A 23,285-nucleotide genomic window follows, 5' to 3' on the forward strand; every position below is an offset into this window, starting at 1 on the left:
ACAGACTATTCTCTTATTGAAAAGATGAAACCTGTATGTTTTATACACAACATTAATTCAAAGTGTTTTTTTATTACTTAGAAGATTAATATTCACATGATACTGTAATTGAGCCTTAAATACCCACTTTAATAAATGCTACAACCATTTATGATTTATTAAAAGAAATATTTTATACAAGAATACAAATGATTACAGTCAAGTTTACATTGTGTCTCCTCTAAAAGTGAGTTTGAACTTTTTCCTTCTCCATAATCATGAAAAATGAATCTTTCATTAGTCTTTGCCTCCCTCTGCTGGTACAACACAAACATATTCAGGCTCTATATTTTGTCTTAATTTACACTGTGCATTTATACAGTTTCACTGCTGCCTCATCATTTCTGTAAGAGGATAATTGAAATCTAAATTAAGTCTTAATTTATAACAGTGAAGTCACTGTATCTTCAGTCTTTGTTGATTCTGTTGACTGTGAGACTCTGTAGTGGATCCTTATTCACCATCAGATGATCATCAGAAGATCAGACTGTCATCTAATACTATTCAGTCCTAAAATAAAACACACAAATAGTCACATATGCAGTAAGAGACATTATATCTGTCACATCTTTTCTTGATAAGCTATATCAATTCATTCTCAAACATAATATAGCTTAGCCCTATCTGATGCTGAAAGTCACTTTTCAAAATCAAATGGACATGAAAGGTCACTTTCACACAACAGACAGCTGATACAGAACCAGCTGAAATGATCATTACACTCCACTACAAATTTAATATCAGCTAATAACAAAAAACCCAAATCACAGATCATCACAGTTAAGGAGGTAAAACTGAAAATAACATTAATAATATTTATACAGTCAGTCACAACAATATGAGCAGAATTAACCTCCTATTAAACAGAGTTTAAAGTTCAGAGAGCCACAAAAACTGAAGCTGAATTTAAGACTTATTATCTGATGATCTTACACACTCATAGTGTTACTGAACCTTTACAATTTCCTTTTATTTTTAGTAAATAAAACAGCCATTTGAACTTTAAATTAAAACAGGATAATGAACATTGTTAAAAACTATTGTTACCACAGTATCTTCAGTTTATAATGTGGATTCTCCTGCAGATCATAGAGCAGCCTCATTCCTGGGTCTCCTAGATCATTCCGATCCAGATCCAGTTTTCTCAGGTGTGACGGGTTTGATCTCAGAGCTGAAGCCAGAGCAAAACAACCTACATCTGTGACATCACACTTCCTCAACCTGTAGAGAACAATGACACATTAACCCTTTAAAACCGGATGGAGCGCCAATGCTCCCTTTTGTGTGTCTCTCTTTAAGAGCCAATAAAAACTGAACCCATATAGGTAGCACAAAAGATATCATGTTGATCACAAGATATTACTTATGAAATTATTTAACATACTTGATTAACATACTAAAACATGTCTCTCATCTTTCCAGGATGCAGTGTGTATCCAATGATCCCATAGCCATCTATGTTCATTTTCCAATGTGGAATAACACAAAATAGCTATCATCTTAAAGCTTAGAGCTTAAGCTAATGCTATTGCCACAAAATTTGAACCAGAGTTCACACCACAGCTATATACAAACCTGATTCCAAAAAAGTTGGGACACTGTACAAATTGTGAATAAAAAAAGGAATGCAATAATTTACAAATCTCATAAACTTATATTTGATTCACAATAGAATATAGATAACATATCAAATGTGAGACATTTTGAAATGTCATGCCAAATATTGGCTCATTTTGGATTTCATGAGAGCTACACATACCAAAAAAGTTGGGACAGGTAGCAATAAGAGGCCGGAAAAGTTAAATGTACACATAAGGAACAGCTGGAGGACCAATTTGCAACTTATCAGGTCAATTGGCAACATGATTGGTATATAAAGAGCCTCTCAGAGTGGCAGTGTCTCTCAGAAATGAAGATGGGCAGAGGATCACCAATTCCCCCAATTTTGTGGAGAAAAATAGTGGAGCAATATCAGAAAGGAGTTTCTCAAAGAAAAATTGCAAAGAGTTTGAAGTTTTCAACATCTACAGTGCATAATATCATCCAAAGATTCAGAGAATCTGGTACATTCTCTGTGCGTAAGGGTCAAGGCCGGAAAACCATGCTGGATGCCCGTGATCTTCGGGCCCTTAGACGGCACTGCATCACATACAGGAATGCTACTGTAATGGAAATCACAACATGGTCTCAGGAATACTTCCAGAAAACATTGTCGGTGAACACAATCCACCGTGCCATTCGCCGTTGCCAGCTAAAACTCTATAGGGGCCAAAAAAGTAGCCATATCTAAACATGATCCAGAAGCGCAGGCGTTTTCTCTGGGCCAAGGCTCATTTAAAATGGACTGTGGCAAAGTGGAAAACTGTTCTGTGGTCAGACGAATCAAAATTTGAAGTTCTTTTTGGAAAATTGGGACGCCATGTCATCCGGACTAAAGAGGACAAGGACAACCCAAGTTGTTATCAGCGCTCAGTTCAGAAGCCTGCATCTCTGATGGTATGGGGTTGCATGAGTGCGTGTGGCATGGGCAGCTTACACATCTGGAAAGGCACCATCAATGCTGAAAGGTATATCCAAGTTCTAGAACAACATATGCTCCCATCCAGACGTCGTCTCTTTCAGGGAAGACCTTGCATTTTCCAACATGACAATGCCAGACCACATACTGCATCAATTACAACATCATGGCTACGTAGAAGGAGGATCCGGGTACTGAAATGGCCAGCCTACAGTCCAGATCTTTCACCCATAGAAAACATTTGGCGCATCATAAAGAGGAAGATGCGACAAAGAAGACCTAAGACAGTTGAGCAACTAGAAGCCTGTATTAGACAAGAATGGGACAACATTCCTATTCCTAAACTTGAGCAACTTGTCTCCTCAGTCCCCAGACGTTTGCAGACTGTTATAAAAAGAAGAGGGGATGCCACACAGTGGTAAACATGGCCTTGTCCCAACTTTAAGATGTGTTGATGCCATGAAATTTAAAATCAACTTATTTTTCCCTTAAAATGATACATTTTCTCAGTTTAAACATTTGATATGTCATCTATGTTGTATTCTGAATAAAATATTGAAATTTGAAACTTGCATTTTGCACATCATTGCATTCTGTTTTTATTCACAATTTGAACAGTGTCCCAACTTTTTTGGAATCGGGTTTGTATTTCAGAACAATCTGATGAATGATAAAGCCAGCTGCTGATAAACGATAAAAACATTGATAGCCAATCAGAATCTATCCTGCTGTAAGGAGTTCAAGCATTTAAAGTGGCAGACAAGCACGCTTAGAATGAACAGAATGATATCATCCACTTTTTTGGACACTAATATACACTGAACGAAAATATAAACTCAACACTTGTTTTTGCCACCATTTTTCATGAGCTGTCCTTTCCCTGTCCTTTTCATGAGATCCATGAAAACTAAGACAGGGAACAGCAGCAGCTTCTGGGGAAAACCTCCAATTTTTTGAACTGGGAGAGCAGCACAAAATTAAGAACAGAGCATGCATCAATGACAACAGAATGACACTGATTAAGTTAAACAAATTTAAGCAGGAGCTGGGGGAGGAGGTGAGTTGCAAGCAACATGCAGTAAAAGCAGCCAAGCAAGCAGACAGACATAAGTTGCTTGGCTGCTTATCCGACGGTTGCTGGTCGTATTGCAGCCTGCCTGACAGCCATTTCTGTCTGGATGAAGGACCACCACCTTCAAGTCAACCTTGCAAAAACGGAACTGCTTGTGGTCGGTGCCAACCCAACACTTCATCATAACCTTTCAATTCAACTTGGGTCGTCAACCATTACTCCTTCCAGGACAGCCAGGAACCTTGGAGTGGTGATGGATGATTGTTTAAGCTTCACAGATCATGTTGCTACAACGGCCGGGTCCTGCAGATTTGCCTTGTACAACATCAGGAAGATTAGACCCTTCCTATCGGAGCATTCCACACAAATTCTTGTCCAAGCTTTTATTCTATCCAGACTGGACTATTGTAATGCACTTTTGGCTGGCCTTCCAGCATGCACTGTCAAGCCTCTTCAACTGATCCAGAATGCTGCAGCAAGACTGGTCTTCAACGAACCGAAGAGAGCGCACGTCACTCCTCTCTTTATCAGTCTGCCTTTGCTGCCAGTAGCTGCTCGCATCCAATTCAAGGCTCTGACGTTTGCCTACAGAACGACCGCTGGCTCTGCACCGCTATACCTAAACTCACTACTTCAGACTTATGCGCCCTCCAGAAACTTGCGTTCTGCAAGTGAACGGCGCCTTGTGGTGCCATCACAAAGGGGCACAAAATCACTCTCACGAACCTTCTCCGGGTCTGTTCCTGGCTGGTAGAATGACCTGCCATGCTCTATCCGAGCAGCTGAATCTTTAGCCACTTTCAAAAAAAATGCTAAAGACGTATCTTTTTCGTCAGCACTTGACCCAGTAATAGTAGCACTTACCTTGATTTCTATTTTCATTCCATCTATTTCTGTATTAATAATAAAAAAAAAAAAAATCTTGCTACGAGCACGTTACTGTCATAACTGTGACTTCACACAGCACTTACTGTTGTTCTCATGTTGATTTGATTGATTCTACTGTTCTCATTTGTAAGTCGCTTTGGATAAAAGCGTCTGCTAAATGACTAAATGTAAATGTAAACGTAAATGTTAAGTAATGAGAGTTGCCATTTGAGTCCACAGGAATTGGATCAGCTGTGGATATTTTTTCTAATCAAACCATTTCCTGAATGGTATTCTTACAGAAGGAACGCATGAACAAACAATAAAATACTGATTCTTCATGAGTGAACCGATTGATTTTTTTAAAAAATTTCATTGTTATAGAGTGTTACAGTTATTTCAAACTACAAACCCGATTCCAAAAAAGTTGGGACACTGTACAAATTGTGAATAAAAACACAATGCAATGATGTGGAAGTTTCAAATTTCAATATTTTATTCAGAATACAACATAGATGACATATCAAATGTTTAAACTGAGAAAATGTATCATTTTAAGGGAAAAATAAGCATCAACACATCTCAAGAAAGTTGGGATAAGGCCATGTTTACCATCCCCTCTCCTTTTTATAACAGTCTGCAAATGTCTGTGGACTAAGGAGACAAGTTGCTCAAGTTTAGGAATAGGAATGTTGTCCCATTCTTGTCTAATACAGGCTTCTAGTTGCTCAACTGTCTTAGGTCTTCTTTAGCCCTATTCGGACGGGACTAGTTTTCCAAACGACGTTTGAGTAACAATTCTTATCAACCTACGTCTGTGATTTTATGTACGGATTCGGACGGGACTAACATCTCCGTGTTTATTACCGAGGTAGGAGTGTCTGTGTTTTACATGTGGGCATTTCAGAAGATCACGTGTTCAGAATGCACTTTGAAATATAAAGTAAAACATCCTAACACATTTAGTGTTTTGTAAACATTTTATAAAAATTGTAATGTGAAAAAACTAAACATACATTTATCATCATGATTTAATAGAACTGGGTTCTTATAATAAACCCACTGGAATAAAAAGTTTTAACATATAATTTACACGTTATGTAATTAAGTGCAGAAATGAAAGTAATCTTACCTGAAACTGATATTACAGTAGCCAGTCTTAACAGTTTACGTGATTTGGCTCTTCTTGTTGATTTATTTTTTTTATTTCTTCGCATACCAAACACATCTACATCCATTATCGGTGTGCAAAAAGCAGAAACTTGAATACCGGTGCGATAGCGAGAGATTGGTTCATGTTGACCAAAACACACAAGAAAAAGCGTTTTGGAAAAAACATTTTCGGAAATCACAGACATTCGCATTCGGACTGGATTAGATTTCTCTGAGGACCGCCGAGTTTGAAGAAAAACAGTAGGTAATTTGCTCTGGAATTTTTACAGAGGTCGTGTGAGAAAAAGACAGACATGGCAGATTCGGACGGGATTAAAATCTTAAAGTAGATCTGTGAAACAGAAATTTCTCTAACATCCCCCTGTGAAACTAGTCCCGTCCGAATAGGGCTTTTGTCACATCTTCCTCTTTATGATGCGCCAAATGTTTTCTATGGGTGAAAGAATCTGGACTGCAGACTGGCCATTTCAGTACCCAGATCCTTCTTCTACGCAGCCATGATGTTGTAATTGATGCAGTATGTGGTCTGGCATTGTCATGTTGGAAAATGCAAGGTCTTCCCTGAAAGAGACAACGTCTGGATGAGAGCATATGTTGTTCTAGAACTTGGATATACCTTTCAGCATTGATGGTGCCTTTCCAAATGTGTAAGCTGCCCATGCCACATGCAACCCCATACCATCAGAGATGCAGGCTTCTGAACTGAGCGCTAATAACAACTTGGGTTGTCCTTGTTCTCTATAGTCCAGATGACATGGCATCCCAGTTTTCCAAAAAGAACTTCAAATTTTGATTTGTCTGACCACAGAACAGTTTTCCACTTTGCCACAGTCCGTTTTAAATGAGCCTTGGCCCAGAGAAAACGCCTGCGCTTCTGGATCATGTTTAGATATGGCTTCTTTTTTGACCTATAGAGTTTTCGCCGGCAACGGCGAATGGCACGGTGGATTGTGTTCACCGACAATGTTTTCTGGAAGTCTTCCCGAGCCCATGTTGTGATTTCCATTACAGTAGCATTCCCGTCTAAGGGCCTGAAGATCACGGGCATCCAGTATGGTTTTCCGGCCTTGACCCTTACGCACAAAGATTGTTCTAGATTCTCTGAATCTTTGGATGATATTATGCACTGTAGATGATAACTTCAAACTCTTTTTTCTTTTTTCAAACGCAATTTTCTCTTAGAAACTCCTTTCTGATATTGCTCCACTATTTTTCGCCGCAGCATTGGGGGAACTGGTGATCCTCTGTCCATCTTGACTTCTGAGAGACACTGCCACTCTGAGAGGCTCTTTTTTATACCCAATCATGTGCCAATTGACCTAATAAGATGCAAATTGGTCCTCCAGCTGTTCCTTATATGTACATTTAACTTTTCCGGCCTCTTATTGCGACCTGTCCCAACTTTTTTGGAATGTGTAGCTCTCATGAAATCCAAAATGAGCCAAATATTTGGAATGACATTTCAAAATGAATGTTATCTATATGATATTGTGAAGAAAAAATATAAATTTATGAGATTTGTAAATTATTGCATTCCTTTTTATTCACAATTTGTACAGTGTCCCAACTTTTTTTTTTTGAGTCCACTCTTCACTCCTGCCTTCTACTGCCGACAGGATCTGAAGGTTCAAGAAGTAATCTGAAGCTGAACCACCTGATAGGGCTTCTGTTAAAGGATATTTTGTATGCACTATCTACATATTAATGCTTGTTTATTCTGAGACTTTATGGAAGAGATAATCTTACCACAGTTCCTCCAGTTTACACTGAGGATTCTTCAGTAAATCAGAGAGCTGCTTCACTCCTATGTCTCTTATTTTATTCTTAGACAGAGCCAGTTTTCTCAGGTGTAAGGGGTTTGCTCTCAGAGCTGAAGCCAGAGCAGCACAACCTTCATCTGTGACATCACAATCCATCAACCTGTAGAGAACAATGATACACATTAAGCCAATCTCCAAAGCTAAACATAACCATTTAAAAAAAAAAAAAAAAAAAAAAAACACTGTATATTTTACAGGTTAACTGTAAAAAAAAAAAAAAATCGAATTGTTCACTTCTCCACCCACAGTTCGGAATGTGCCATGGTTCATCCCAAATCTGATGAGGCATCTATAACATGGTTTGTTGAAAACAACATACAAAACAGACAGGATACTATTATCATCTCTGTGTAAACTTAGACATGAATCTGTGAAAATGTTGATGGCATGCGCAAATGTGACCAATCACGGAAAGTAGGGACACAAGTCGGCTCTGGGGCATTTTGAGTTATTCACAGATTCTGAAAGTGTAGTCTCCACGCTTTCCAACGATGTGTAACACATGGAAATCTGATAATATTTGGAGAAGTTGTGGCCATTTGAAGGTAGGCACTCAAAAAAGTTCTGAAGGAGAAAAATGGTCTCTAAGATGCAGTTCTCGCCTGTTCTCACCTGCTGGGAGTGACAATAGGGCTCATTTACATCTCATTTAGATAAGCCATACCCAAGCTGCATGGGTGCATAGCAACGACAGACGCAACGGGAAAAATCGGACCGCATACTATTAATAATAAAGGATAATGTGCATTGTAAATATCAGTAATTTACCTTTTTGACTTTTATAAAAATGATTTAATGATTTATGTTTTCTACATAAAACTTGGTGAATTGATTTCATTGTGTAGCATTAGGACTTTTTGAACAGGATTCTGTGACAACCGTGATCATTTTGGTCACTATAGTCCTGGTTTAGACCGTCGTTAGTGGTTAGACCTGGTTTGAGTCAAAGGATTAAAAAAATCCTGAACATTAAACTCTTCATAAATACTTTTACTTTTGACTTATAATGCACATTTTACGGCTACGGATACTTTATTCTTTTACTTAAGTATGAATTTAATCTGATACATTTACTATTACGTTAGTAAATCCTTTTTAAGAATATTAAGTAGCACTTCCTCCACCACTGGCTAAAATTATTAGCGTCACATTCAATTCAAGAATAGGCAGGTTTTCTGCTTTGCACACTCTGCTCCCGCCTGTCACTTTTCTGTGATCAGGCTAGCCTTCCTCATGGCTCTGGACCCGCTGCTGCCGAGGCAGCACAGAGAAATAGATCATGGGGTTCACAAATGGATCCCTCAGAGGCATTTGAGACGGGCGCTGTCCTTTCTCTGCCTTCACCTAGGGGATCCTCTGGTGTTGGAAGGCCCCGCTGGGGGAGAGAGCCCACCACTTCAGCTATCCAGCTCTGAAGAGGTGGATGTGTTGAGTGTAAGAGTGAGGGAAGAAGTCATCTCTTTCCCTAGCATATGTGGAGCTGGTGGAGGTGAACTCATGCTGTGTCTAAGTTGAATATTGAATGGCCAGCCGAGAAACAAGGTGCTCATCCTAAAAGTAAACTGGACGAGTGGTTTTTGTCATCAAGTATTGCACCTCCACCACAGGGCATTCCTTTTTTCCACCTGATCTCTATAACAAATTACAGAGATGGTGGAATAAGCCATACTTGTCCCATCTTTTCAGCCCCCAAGACAAGTGAAAGTGTATTCTGATATAAGGGGTTTGAAAGAGTATGAGTATAGTGGCTACGCTTGCCAGCTATGTGTCTCCCGGAACAACATCATCCATAAAAGCCCCATACGCTTCCCACTAAGCCATTAAAATCTACATCAGCACTAGTGACACAACAACACAATGTCAATACTGCAGGCATTTCAGGCTGATCTGCTGAGGGATTTGGATGAGAACTGTGTCGAGTCACAGATTTGTCTCTTAGGGCCACCAAGGAAACCGACAGAGCAGTTGGGTGGTCGATGGCAGACCTGGTGGCCACAGAGAGACATCTGATTTTATATATAAAGAAAGGGTCTTTCTTGTAGACACTCCGCTTTCGCCCCCTGGCCTCTTCAGCAACACTGTAAATATGGTCAACAAGAGGTTTCAGGAGGCAAGCAGAGGCGTTCAAACATTATCTCCCTCACAGTCACCAACCCTCTGGGACTGCTGGACATGAGCAGTCCCAGCCGTCGAGCTCCTCATATATAGCGCAACAAAAAGAGAGTGTCGCATCTCGTGCTTCACCTCTAAAATTCTGGGGGCCGGGACAACACACTCAACAAAGTCTTCCAAGCCAAAGCCAGCATGCCGAGCAGGATCTGGAGATGGAACAAGAAGTAAAGACACTGTTAACAAAAGCCATAGAATGGGTCCCTCCACCTGACAGAGAATCCGGGTTTTACAGCCGTTACTTCATTGTTCTGAAAAAGGATGGAGGGTTGCGTCCCATATTAGATTTATCAAAATCGTTTAATCAAAAGACTCAAGATCAAGATGTTGACATTAAGTCAGATTGTGACTCAAATCAGATCCGAGGATTCGGTTGTCACTATAGATATAAAAGACGCATTCTTCAATGTCTTCATTCTTCTACAACACAGGAAGTTCCTGAGGTTCGCTTTAGGGGGGTGAAGCTTACCAGTCTTGGTTTCTTCCATTCGGCCTAGCTTTTTCACCCCGCAAGTTCACGAAATGCATAGATGCAGTGCTGGCCCCCATGAGACTGCAGAATTGGGTTCTGAACTACATAGATGACTGGCTAATTCTAGCACAGTCAGAAAAGATGGCAGTCCAGCATCGAGATGTCATTCTCGCTCACATGCAGAAATTGGAGTTGAGTCTGAATGCCAAGAAAAATGTGTTTTCTCCATTACAGAGGTTCCTTGGTGTGGTATGGAATTCAGTAATAATGAGGGCCATCCTGTCACCCGCCCATATTGCGGTTATTCTATCAGTTGTGTTTTGTAAAGCAAGGCCAGTCACTCACTGTAAAACCGTTTCAGAGACTGTTGGGTCTGATGGCAGCTGTGTTCAATGTGATACCTTTTGCTGTACATGAGACCCTTACAGTGGTGGCTCAGGACCAAAGGGTTTTTTCCGAGGAGGAACCCACTCCAAACAATCAAGATTAAGGGGTGGTGTCTCTGCGCCTTGGTTATATAGATTAAATATTGGTTCCTGTCCCAGGATCCTGTATTAGGAGCTCAATGTCGTCGGGTCACTCTCATGACAGATGCTTCTCTCACAGGCTGGCGAGCAGTAATGGAAGGCCACTCAGCTCAAAGGCTGTGGAGGAGTCATCTTTTGTGGCACATAAATTGCAACAAAAGTATAAGCCTAAAATAAGCAACAAAATGGAAGAACTGGAGCTGGTAATCATGGAGCAAAAACTGGTGAAAAGACTGCTTGCTCACGATAATAGCTAAGATGTGGCTTCATACTAGGATCCCGGACGTAGCCACTGCACTACCAGGCCGACAAAAATAGAGACTCCGGTAAGAGCAGGGAAGGAGGGCTGTGCATTTACACTAATAATAAGTGGTGTACAAATGTTACCATCATGGACAGGTACTGCTCGCCACTTTTAGAGTATATAACATTAAGATGCCGGCATTTTTACTTACCACAGGAGTTCACAGTTGATATTGTTATGGCTGTGTACATCATACCAAGCACGGACACTAAGCTAGCACTGGATGTCTTGCTGTCAGCTACAAACAAATTACAGAATGTTTACCCTGATGCGATTTTTATCATATTGATTTTAAATCAAGCCAATTTGAAAACTGTCCTTCCCAAATTTTATCAATTTGATACATGTCCTACAAAAGTACAAAATGTTTTGGATCATGTATATAATAATATATGAGTATACAGTCACTACTCTCCCCCACCTGGGTCAGTCTGACCATTTATCCCTCTTTCTCATGCCTGCATATAAACCTCTCATCAGAAGAACTAAGCCTTCTGTGAGAACCATAGAAACCTGGCCAGAGGGGGCTTCTACCCAACTCCTGGACATTTTTGAGTGTACTCAAGTGGGATTTATTTGCACAAGAGAGTATAAATGGCTATACATCTACTGTCTTGGTATACCTGCAGTTCTGCATCAACAATGTTACTGTTGAGAAACACATCAGATGTTATCCTAATAATAAACCATAGATGACAAGACATTAGGCTTCTGCTGAGAGAGCGTGACTCAGCTTTCAGAGCTGGTGATGTTGAAGGTTATAGAACTAGGTCCAATCTGAAGAGGGCAATCAAGGAGGCAAAATCAACCTATAAACAGGAAATTGAAAGCCACTTCAGCACTGGGAAGCCCCAGGCTGCATGGCAAGGCATCCACCATCTCACAGGCAGTAAAGGTAGTAAAGCTTCAACAACCATCAGCAACTGTGATTCACTAGCAGAGGAATTCAATAATTTCTTTGCCCACTTCGAAGTCAAGAGGGATGAGACTGATCCTGTACAGCTACGATCCACAGACACCCTGGTACCCTATGTCAGCATAACTGATGTTAACACTCTGAGGTCTGAAAACGCGCCGGCGCGTTTTGCAGGTTTTTTTTCACATTGCAGCAAAACAGACTTAAAATACTCCGTCATTTTTTGTCATAGAGACATAAGTAATATATCAATTGAAACTATAGAATATCTTCTTTTATTTGTATACACTCAGAGTAAAAACAAAATGTTGTGCTTTTTGTAAAATAAAGAAAACTAACATGATGCGTGATTTCTCCTCTCCCTCTGAATGAAGTCCAATCTGATAGTTCTCAGAAAATGAACTGTAACTTAATGAATACTAATCACAGAAAAATTAAACTTATGTCTAAAAAAACGTTAAGATGTCAGGTTTTAAATCATGTAAGTCAAATCGAAAACAAACCTTCTGTGTTTATGTAATCTGTATGAAAAGAGAGCCATGTCAGAAGTCCGTGATTCAGCTCGTTATCCGCTAATGCGGCCACGCCCACGGAGCCAGCGCTATTCAGACGCAAATTCAGAGGCAATACATGCATTCATCGTCTCAATCGTGTATTTATTGTCTTGAAAAGTGTTTATCTGGATGTAAAAGTCATGGTTAGCGAGCTCTAGAAGACATGCAGTTAGTTCCTGTTTTCTTTTCTTCTATAGATGAATTTTAGATGAGTTTTTGTTTCTTTAGCGCCCTCCGGCTGCAGTATGAATTGGAAACTCCATTCATGGAATAGCCTCTTCTTCTTTTAGATGAATTTGTGGACTAAAAATGCACAGAGAGCGCCCTCCGACTTCAAGGATGAATTGAAAACACCAGCGCTCATAGTAATGACAATGAATATTAAATAAATATAACTCCTCTGTATAGAAAATTGACGTAAGCATATGAGAATCCAATATTTCTCCAAATGTGCATGCTTTTAAACTAAAAGCCTATATTCAGACTCTTTGCATCACAGAAATACATTATATTTTAAAGTATAATATAAAACCATTACTTTATATTGTAATAATATTTTTCTGTATGTTTCATATATCATGATGAGCTTGAGACATCACAGAAGGTTTTTTTCACAGCCTACCTGACTGAAATGCCTCATTAATATGCAAGTCATTTCAGCTCATTACTATGCAATTCTTTTGTCTTCTCAGGTGAGAATGGCCCATTATTCAGTGGTGATTCACGCCTCCACGCATACTGTGTTTCTTGGCAAAAAGTGTCTTACAAAAACTAAATCAATATATTGTTTTATATGAAGGAGTAGGCAGCATAATTTTTTACATAATTTTGACGCAAAAACTCTAGTTTACAACCTCCAATACCCTAAAGTATTGTAAACACAGATTTACTATACTTTTTTTGGCCTTATTTCAGTGACTTAAGTTTTTTGTTTTTTCAATAACCACGCATAAATGTTATTCCTTCAAAAACACAAACATGTACATACATATTCCTCACATATTATTGTAGCCTAGTTTGTGCTGAATAAAGTGTAATGACACTTTTTCCATTAATATGTTTATGAACAACTGAAAAAAGCACAAATGTCAGGGCATGTCAAAACTTCTCCAGGCCCCAAATCAGCCTCAGACTCCAGAGGGTTAAGAGAGTTTTTCAAAATGTCAATCCTAGGATGGCCACAGGCCCGGATGGTATTCCAGGGATGGTAATTAGGGATTGTGCGAATCAGCTGGATGAGGTTTTCTGCAACATCTTTAACCTCTCGCTGTCAACGTGCACTGTCCCTGATTGCCTCAAGTCTGCCAACATTGTGCCTGTCCCAAAGACAGCCATCAGCAGCTTTAACTATAGACCGGTAGCTCTTACCTGCACTGTGATGAAGTGTTTTGAGAGGATAGTGCTGAGGCAGATCAAATTGACACTCTCACTTGCACTGGATCAACATCAATTTAATTTCTTACAGAGCAAACAGATCTACCGTTGATGCTATCAACTCTGCTCTCTACTCTGCACTGAACCATCTGGAGTACCCAGGAACATACATAAGGATGTTTTTTCGTGGACTTTAGTTCTGCGTTCAACACAATTATCCCATCCAGAATGGCAACCAAACTGTTCGACTTGGGTGTCAATGACCACATGGATCAAAGATTTTTTAACAAAACGAACACAGACATTCAGACTGGGGACTCAGTACTCCTCCACTCTGACATTAGCACGGGAGCTCCACAAGGCTGTGTGCTGAGTCCTCTCCTTTATTCACTCTATACCCACGACTGCACACCAACTCATAGCAAAAACGCACTGATAAAGTTTGCTGATGATACCACTGTGGTGAGGCTGATATTGAATGGTGATGAGGCTGACTATAGGGAGGAGGTTGCTGAACTCTCAGAATGGTGTATCAACAACAACCTGTCACTCAATACCTCCAAGACAAAGGAGCTCATCATTAATTTCCATAAACAAGAGGAGGAACTTGCCCCCCTGTTTATCAGGGGAGTTATGGTGGAGAGGGTGACCACCTTTAAATTTCTTGCCACATTTATTTACCAGGAACTCTCATGGACTGTCAACATATTTTCCCTGTTGTAGAAGACACAGCAGTGGCTGTATTTCCTAAGGACACTGAGGAAGAACAAAGTGTCCCAGCAGCTGCTTGTGTCCTTCTACCATTGCTCTGTTAAAAGTGTTCTAACTTATGGCATCTTAGTGTGGTATGCTGGTTGTACTGTGGCAGAGAGAAAAGCGCTGCAGAGAGTCATCAACTCATCCCAGAGAATCTACAGAACCAGATGCCTACAGCATGCCAGAAATATAATAAAAGATCCATTTCACCCTGTCAATCATCGCTTCACTCTGCTGCCACCCGGAAGACGTTATCAATCTCTTAGGACATGCACCTGAAGATTCTTGAATAGTTTCTACCCACGTGCCATCAAGGAACTGAATTCTAGTTAAAAAATTTGAGGACTGTTTATTGTTATTATTATTATTATTATTATTATTATTATTATTATTATGCAGCTATGGGATTGTGCAATGTTTTAATTAATATAATTTTTTTTATTGAAACTTTGTTCTTCTTGTCTATATTTTGTTTGTATACATGTTTTTATGTTGATGTGCCACTGAGGAGAAGCACAAAATTTCTTTGCATAGCTTTGCAATGACAGCTAAATTCAGGGCTGTCACGGTTAAGGATTTTCCCTTGCGGTATTTTTGAGTGGCTCAATAGTATCTACATATATAATGTGTATAATCTATCTATCTATCTATTATATATATATATATATTACATTTTAAATAAATATAATTATATATAATATATAATTTGTGTAACATGGTCAATTTCAATAACAAAACTAAATAGAGTGTTGAAACAGGAAGTGAAGTACCAGAACAGAATGTCAAAATAAGGGTTTACATAACATAAACCTCACAGTAAGATCGTAGGGCTATTGTTATATGTATAATAGTTCGTTCCAATCCTCAAATCTGACAAAATCTACAGAGCCTCTGTACAAACTACCATGGTACACATTATGCTATCATTATTAACTTATTTAATATTTAGTATACATGCATGAAGTGTAAAACGTGAAAGACATAACCTTTCAAAAAATAAAAATGCAAATATCACGGTTGCTAGAGCTGAGTGAAAGATGTCCACTGCTCCGAAACAAAAGCCTAATGTATTGCACACAATACGATGCAATACGATCACTAGCCAACATGCATTGGCTCGTTCTGTTACCACATGAAGGTAATTGGGTTCTCAGGTGAGATCCAAATTCGTTAGTTGATAATTTGTATGCACTATCTACATATTAATCCTTATTCACTTAGAGTGTTAATGGTAGTGTTGGGTCCGAGTCCACCTTCGTCGAGTCCGAGTCGAGTCCAAGTCCTTAACCAATCAAGTCCGAGTCCAAGTCAGAGTCCAAAAAGGGCAGAGTTGGACTTGAGTCTGAGTCCTTAACATCCAAGTCTGAGTCGAGTCTGGCCGAGTCCAGAAAGATTTAAATTATTTGAAATTGCAACTGACCTTTTGCTAGTTACTGTTGCTACGTCTGATAAGCCATGTCGCTCACAAGCCATGTTCTCACACAGTGAAAAATACATTGTGAAGCAAAAAGGACACTGACAACTCAAGTTACTTGAGTAAATGAAAGTCTTATCTTTCTATTTTTAAGAAATTCAAACAATAAATGCGGTTTTGTTACAATTTTAATGTGTAGCTCAAGCCTCAGTTCAAGCAGCACATGAACTGATTATTGCTTCTAGTTATAACACAAATCTATCATGAATAAACATCAGGGCTGCACTCAGTCCCGACAAAAGGTTGCAAAACATTTTTTAAACAGAAACGGTGGTGCGTTGAACACTCTGGTCTGATGACACTAGAGTTGGCAGCTGATAAGGCCATTCTTTGTGTTCTTTTTTTAATTATTTTCTAAGCCTGCTTATTATTATTTTATAACCTGTGATACTTTTTCAGGATTCTTTGATGAATAAAAAATTAAATATATCAGAATATCAGCATTTATTTAAAATGGAAATCTTTTGTGTCAATATACACTAACGTTCAAAAGTTTGGTGTCAGTAATTTTTTTCTTTTTTTTTGAAAGAAATTAATACTTTTATTCAGCATGGATGTGATAAATTGATCAAAAGTGATAGTAAAGATTTATATTGTTAGAAAAGATTTATATTTTGAATAAATGCTGTTCCTTTTAACCTTTTATTCATTAATTAATCCTGAAAAAAGTATCACAGGTTCCAAAAAAATATTAAGCAACACAACTGTTTTCAGCATTGATAATAACTGAGTATCAAATCAGCATTTAGAATGATTGCTGAAGGATTATGTGACACTGGAGTAATGATGCTGAAAATGCAGCTTTGCATCACAGAAATAAATTATATTTAAAAGTATATTAAAACCATAAATTTTAAATTGTTTTTTTCTGTATTTTTTATGAAATAAATGCAGCCTTAATGAGCATAAGAGACTTCGTTCAAAACATTAAAAATAGTAATGTTTCCAAAATTTTGACTGGTAGTGTACATTAAAAGTTATTACATGCAACACTAAAAATGTCACATATTTAATCCAGTGTCCTTGTAAAAAAAAGTTTATGTTGTAGAAACATCTCGTCATTTAAGGGATTGCATAACAGAAAACAGGAGCTCCATCAAAAGAGGTGATATGACAAAACCAGTGGCAAAACATTTTAATGAAAATTAGAATGTGACTTCCTTTTTATCCTTTGGTATTGAACATATACAAATTCTAGCAAGTGGAGGTGACATTGACTTAATTAGAAAAAGAAGTGAGGCATTTTTGATTTTTTTTTTTTTATTTAAAAACTTTGTTTCCTACTGGGATCAATAAAGAATTGGTCTTAAAAGTATTTTTATAAAAATATTTCTATAAAAGTTATGGTGTGCAATAATGTGTGTTGTATATGCTTTTTTTTTTTTTTTTTTTTTTTTTTACAAGGGCATATTATATATATATATATATATATATATATATATATATATATATATATATATATATATATATATATATATATATATATATATATATTGTATACACTAAAAATATACATGTGATTGTTATTTGCAGACATTAAAAATCATTTATATAACTTTTTTTTTTTTGGCAGTGTCTAATGTAAGAAAACCATTGATTGATGCATGATTATTTGCCTTTTTTATTTGATTATTTGTAGTTGTGTGATTGGTGGATGATATTATACTTAATTTTTCCATTGGTTCTTTGCAAGTTTGAATTTTGTCTCTGTTTGCATTTAAAAGAACCTACACGCACCTGTAACCTTTTAGACATGATGAAGGCCTATGTGCCCCGAAATGCGGTGGCAAAATAAAATGTAAAACTTTTAGCTCCATCTTTTGTTTATTTTGAACTGTTGCTGGTATTGTTTTTATTCCATGCACATTGTTGAAGTTGCACCAGATTAACCATACAATATATGTAAAAGTAGGGCAAACAAAAAAAATCATAATTGTTGATTATTTCCCTTGATACTGTCATTGAGATTAATCATTTTGGTTAATAGGATTTAGATTAATGCATGTCATTACAATCTGTTGCCTTCATGTTTGTTAACAGCTTTGAGATGCAAATATGTTGCTATGGTTACTATATTAATTGTTGCAATTTCATGACTCACACAGAACAAAAATTTAGCGGATTCACTCCCACATATAAATGTAGTTATCACTCCTAAAAATTGCAGTGAATGTGACCACTAGTCCTCTAGCAACATGAAAACAAAACTATTATGCTGATTGTCAATAGCGTTCCCTATAAGCCATCATTTACTTACCATTCTGTATTCTCACAACACTTGTCATAAACAATGTAGTCGTCCACACTGACACTGCACAATGACTCTCTTATTTACATCTTATTTTCTGGTTATGAGGGGATATGCGAAAGTATAAAGCTTGTGTTGATTCTGAAAACATACATGTCCAAGTCTGACAAGTGTGACAAGATTGAGCTGATTAAAAATTGGACTCAAGTCCAGACTCGAGTCTGAGTACCTCATCTCTAGTTTATGGTAGAGATGAACTTACCTCAGTGTCTCCATTTTACAGTGAGGATTTTCCAGTCCAGCAGAGAGTAGCTTCACTCCTGAGTCTCCTAGATTATTCACAGTCAGATCCAGATATCTCAGGTGTGAGGGGTTTGATCTCAAAGCCAAAGCCAGAGCAGCACAACCTACATCTGTGACATCACAATTACTTAACCTGTAGAGAACAATGACACACTCTTCACTCTCTCAGATCAGACAAACTGATCAGATCAACAGACTTCATTATTTAAAAAAAAGCACAGATCACAATGTTTGATATAAGTGAGATTTACCATGTTATGTGTGTGTGCTTGTATATATATGATGTATATCATATTAAAATAACATGGAAAGATTATCACCAAAAAAGGGGTTTGGAATGGTCATAAAGGATAAATTCTTGTTCTTTTTGTTCTGACTGTGCTGAGATTGTGTTTAGAGTAGAGTGTTAAATGTTGATCCATAGGTGGAGTTTGGGGGGGGGGGGGGCACTGCCCTCCCAAACCAGAGACATTTATGATTTTGTGGGAGCTATGAATAAATTAAAATAAAACGATAGAATTCACATTTTCTCATTTTATTTGTCTTATTCTATTATTTTATTGAGTAGAAGGAGTAAATTCAGGCTGAATCATTTTAATACTATACTAAAAAAAAAACAAGAAACCCATTATCTCCCAAGTCAAAACTCGAAAATCATATCGCAGTGGTACGCGAGATGACTCTCTTCTCATTCTGTTCCCGCTATAGTTTAGGCTCAAGATAAATAGCAGTCAAACTAAACTAAATGGATGTTTATTCATTGTTTATTCATTGCTCTAACTCTGACGCTTCCACTATCAACATCTACGCAACTCGGAAAAGAAGCGGCTTCCTCAAATCAAAGATGGCGGGTCTTCCAGAAGACGAGTATGAATTCCAGTGCAATGCATTTGTTTTAAAGTAGCAGCTGAACATTAATATTTAATTGTTTTACAATAGGAATGCTCAAGAGTAATATCCAGGGATACAAGCAACTCAACTTATTTTTTAAAATGTCACCATTTTGAATGTAAAATATGGTATAATTTACAATTGATTCAATTGATTTATGTAACTCTTAACTGAATGTGACAAGACAAGAAACGTTTTGTATTTTCGACATATCAGATATCAGTGTGCATATTTTCAAAACAAAATATTATTTGCAAATAATTTAATTTAATTAGGCCTACTTCAAAACTGCAGTAGAACTTATTTTACAATTTTTACTTTAATTTATTCCCTTAATCCTTTTAATATTCAATAATTATTTAATTACTTTGAAACAACACCCATTCCCCCCCTCCCCAAGTACAAATGTGAAACTCTGCCTATGTGTTGATCATATCACCTTACTGAGGAGCAGCTAATGTGTTCAAACACCTCAATTCAAGAAAGAGAGATTGAACAGTTGAACAAAAATATTATTAAAGAGATGTTATTTTTTACAATTAATGATTTGCAATCATGTTGACTCCCAAATGGTTAAGGAATGCAATAGAATAGAATGTAAAAATAGATAAATTATAAAGTTCAAAGTGAAACAGTTTCATGTCAGAGTCACGTATGATCTTACCTCAATTCCTCCAGTTTACAGTGAGGATTCTCCAGTGCAGCAGAGAGCAGCGTCACTCCCGAGTCTCCTATATCATTCTCAGACAGATTCAGTTTTCTCAGGTGTGAGGGGTTTGATCTCAGAGCTGAAGCCAAATCAGCACAACCTTTATCAGTGACACCAGAATCACTAAACCTGTAGAGAACAATGACAGGCTTCACTCTCTTATATCAGATCAACAAGATCAACTTTCTAACAATCTGAATCAAACAGTATTGAGAGACAATGAGAAAAGTTTAATCAGTTTAAAGATAAAAACAGTGAACTTTTATTTATTTTTGCCCATGAACACAATATTCAGATACTGAAGCTTTGACATCAAATTCCACTACAGATTTATAATAGTGATTAAGAATAATTGATTACATCTATAGCTCTCCTAGAAATACACTGATATGACAATCATACTAAATACTTTTTGCACTTGGGGTAAGTCAGGTGAGAAGAGGGGGGAAAAAAAGCCACAGCAGAACTGTAACAAGCATCAGTGTTTCGTGAACAAATATGCAGCTTTCAAACCTTGATAATCAATGATTCAATGACCCATTCATAGACACAGCCACTTTCTTCATTGCTGAATGAATGACTCAATGTCTTACTCATTAAGACAGTGACTTACCACCACCTACTGGTGGTTTTAGCTTAATATTTAAAAGTATAACTTCGTTTTTATTGCAGATTTCTCTATTTTTTTTTTTTTTTAACTATTTAAAAATATTACTTATAAAGGTAAAAAGTCCACTGGAAAATCAATTTAATGGGCCAAACATCGTCCCTTACTGAAAAAGGTGTGACTGCAGTCTAAGTGGAAGAGAGAGGATATGTAGAAGGATGATAAATTCTTCAGAGAATACTTCACTCTAAAAAGTTTGGGAACCACTGAACGAAAAGTTTTGAAGCTAAGCTAGCCTGTTCGGCACAATCGTGTGCTGTGTGTTTACAATTATAATAATGCAGTTATGTGATATCAGCACCCTGTTCTGTCTGTGTTTATTCATGTCACTACGCTGCTATGCTGAGAATTATTTATGTCAAGTATATATGTCTAGTTCATTGCCAGTATATGGACACTTTCGTTTTCAATGTGCCGATTATTTTACATAAATGATAACAGCGCCATATTGCCTTGTATTGTTCCACTGGAAGCTGATTCTCTATACTGTAATTATGTATACTATAACATTATATACTGTAATGTTATGTACAGTGTGATTTCTTTTGATATAACAGTCAAGTCATATTATGCTTATTATTTATTTATTTATGTTTTATTGTAGAACCACACACCCACTTTGTGAGTGTTCAATAAACCCCTTTGATTGAATGTGACTTCCCTGATCCACTCCTGTGCTCTGATCGACACACCAAGAGGAAGGCTAAAGACATTAGAGCCACCTTAGAATACAATCCTAGTTCAACACCTTAACAACACTGGTATCTGCACACAAGCGAATGATTGTGCTGTTTCACCAGCATTCTTAGGTGCTCATGTGATTTTGTTAAGAGTTTATTCAATGTCAATCGTGTTTTAGTAATAATTGCTTTCCTCCACATTGATTTCTGTGAATGATCATGTTTTAGTTTACTGACTGACTTCAATCAGTGTTTTGATTACATTTTTATTTGTTCAGGCTGTGATATACCAGTATTGACGATAATCATGAAATTTAAATTGAAATATTATGTTATTTAGAGGGGTCAAAATTTGGCAATAACCATAATATTTAAAAATGAATAGTAGACATATGATAAAATGACACATAAATAAATAATCCAGCGCCAGTATCCAATTAACATCCCATCATACAGTAGGTGGCATTATTGAACCTTAACACTGAGATTTTTTAAGTCATCTAATGCAATAGCAATTAGTAATTTAAAATAGGTATTTAATGCAATAGCAATCAACATAGCTTTTATAACTGTATAGAACAGTGGTTCCCAACCTGTGGGCAGCGGCCCACTAGGGGGCCTCAGTGATCCTCCAGGTGGGCAGCGAGATAAATTAAAATTAATTTAGATATATTAATATAATTCCTTAATTAAATTATTAATACGTTACATTCAATAAATTAAATTAAATTAATTAAACATACATTTAAAACAAGGCACCACTTTCTGTGATTGTTTCAGTTTAGCCCAGTCTGTTTCTTATCATGCTGCTGTGAAATAAAGACTGAACGGTGACTCAAAATACAAACTCTCTCAGTTGGAAAAGGAAAACCTGTGTCGCTAAAAAGGTTTTGATGGATGACAATAGTAATGAAGGTAAAGACGATTATAGTGACATACAGCAGTCGTACATAAGGCATGCACGGGTCTGCAATTATTGATGCGCAAACAAACCGCGCATGTGCGCTCTTGACTCACTGATCGCTATAACATCGTATTTCTGCATGAACACAGTTCAATATATACACATAGGTGTCAAAATTAATGTATTGTGAGTGTTTTATAATGTATGCTTGCTGAACAAGCGTGTTTTGGAGAAGTTTGAGAGAATTAGTGGTGTTATATGTGTTATCACTCAGAGGTCGGAGGTCGAGCCAGTGATACCACCTTGCTTTTTTTCTTATCAGTAATGAAAGAGACTCAAAATACTCTGGCAATTTTGCACATACATTTAAGAGTTATACAACATTTTAACATGTGAAATACCTTCTTTTATTTGTGTACACACAGAGTAAAAACAAAACGTTGTGCTTTTTGCAAAATAAAGAAAACAAACATGATGCGTGGTCTGTTGTGTCCCTCTGGATGAAGTCCAATCTGAAAGTTCTTAGAAAATTAACTGTAACTTAGGGAATACTAAACACAAAAAAATTAGACTTATGTCTAAAGAAATGTTGAGATGTCAGGTTTCAAATTGTGTAAGTCAAATCGAAAACAAAAATTCTCTGTTTATGTAATCTGAATGAAAAGAGAGATGTTAGACCTCCGTGAGTCAGCTCATTATCTGCTAATGCGGCCACGCCCATAGCGAGCGCTATTCAGACACAAATTCTGAGACAATACATGTATACATCATCGCAATCGTGTATTTATTATCTTCAAAAATGTCTATCTGCATGTTATAGCCATGGTTAGCGATCTTTGGAAGCCTCT

At 37.4% G+C, this 23,285-nt stretch overlaps 1 protein-coding gene across 4 annotated transcripts in view; it reads right to left on the reverse strand.

Annotated features, from left to right (window-relative positions):
- Positions 1-23,285, reverse strand: part of LOC137005406 (NACHT, LRR and PYD domains-containing protein 12-like) — a 98,561-nt gene continuing 75,276 nt past the window's right edge. For all 4 annotated transcript variants that reach the window (XM_067366281.1, XM_067366280.1, XM_067366282.1 and 1 more), the window contains 5 exons: positions 20,142-20,315; positions 18,546-18,719; positions 7,416-7,589; positions 1,087-1,260; positions 1-549 (listed from right to left, as the gene is read on the reverse strand). In XM_067366281.1, the coding sequence (XP_067222382.1) occupies positions 540-549; positions 1,087-1,260; positions 7,416-7,589; positions 18,546-18,719; positions 20,142-20,315 (706 nt within the window). In that variant the 3' untranslated portion in view covers positions 1-539. The remainder of the gene's footprint in view (positions 550-1,086; positions 1,261-7,415; positions 7,590-18,545; positions 18,720-20,141; positions 20,316-23,285) is intronic.

The sequence above is a fragment of the Chanodichthys erythropterus genome, chromosome 17 (genome assembly GCF_024489055.1).
Source record: "Chanodichthys erythropterus isolate Z2021 chromosome 17, ASM2448905v1, whole genome shotgun sequence".
Classification (NCBI taxonomy): Eukaryota; Metazoa; Chordata; class Actinopteri; order Cypriniformes; family Xenocyprididae; genus Chanodichthys; species Chanodichthys erythropterus.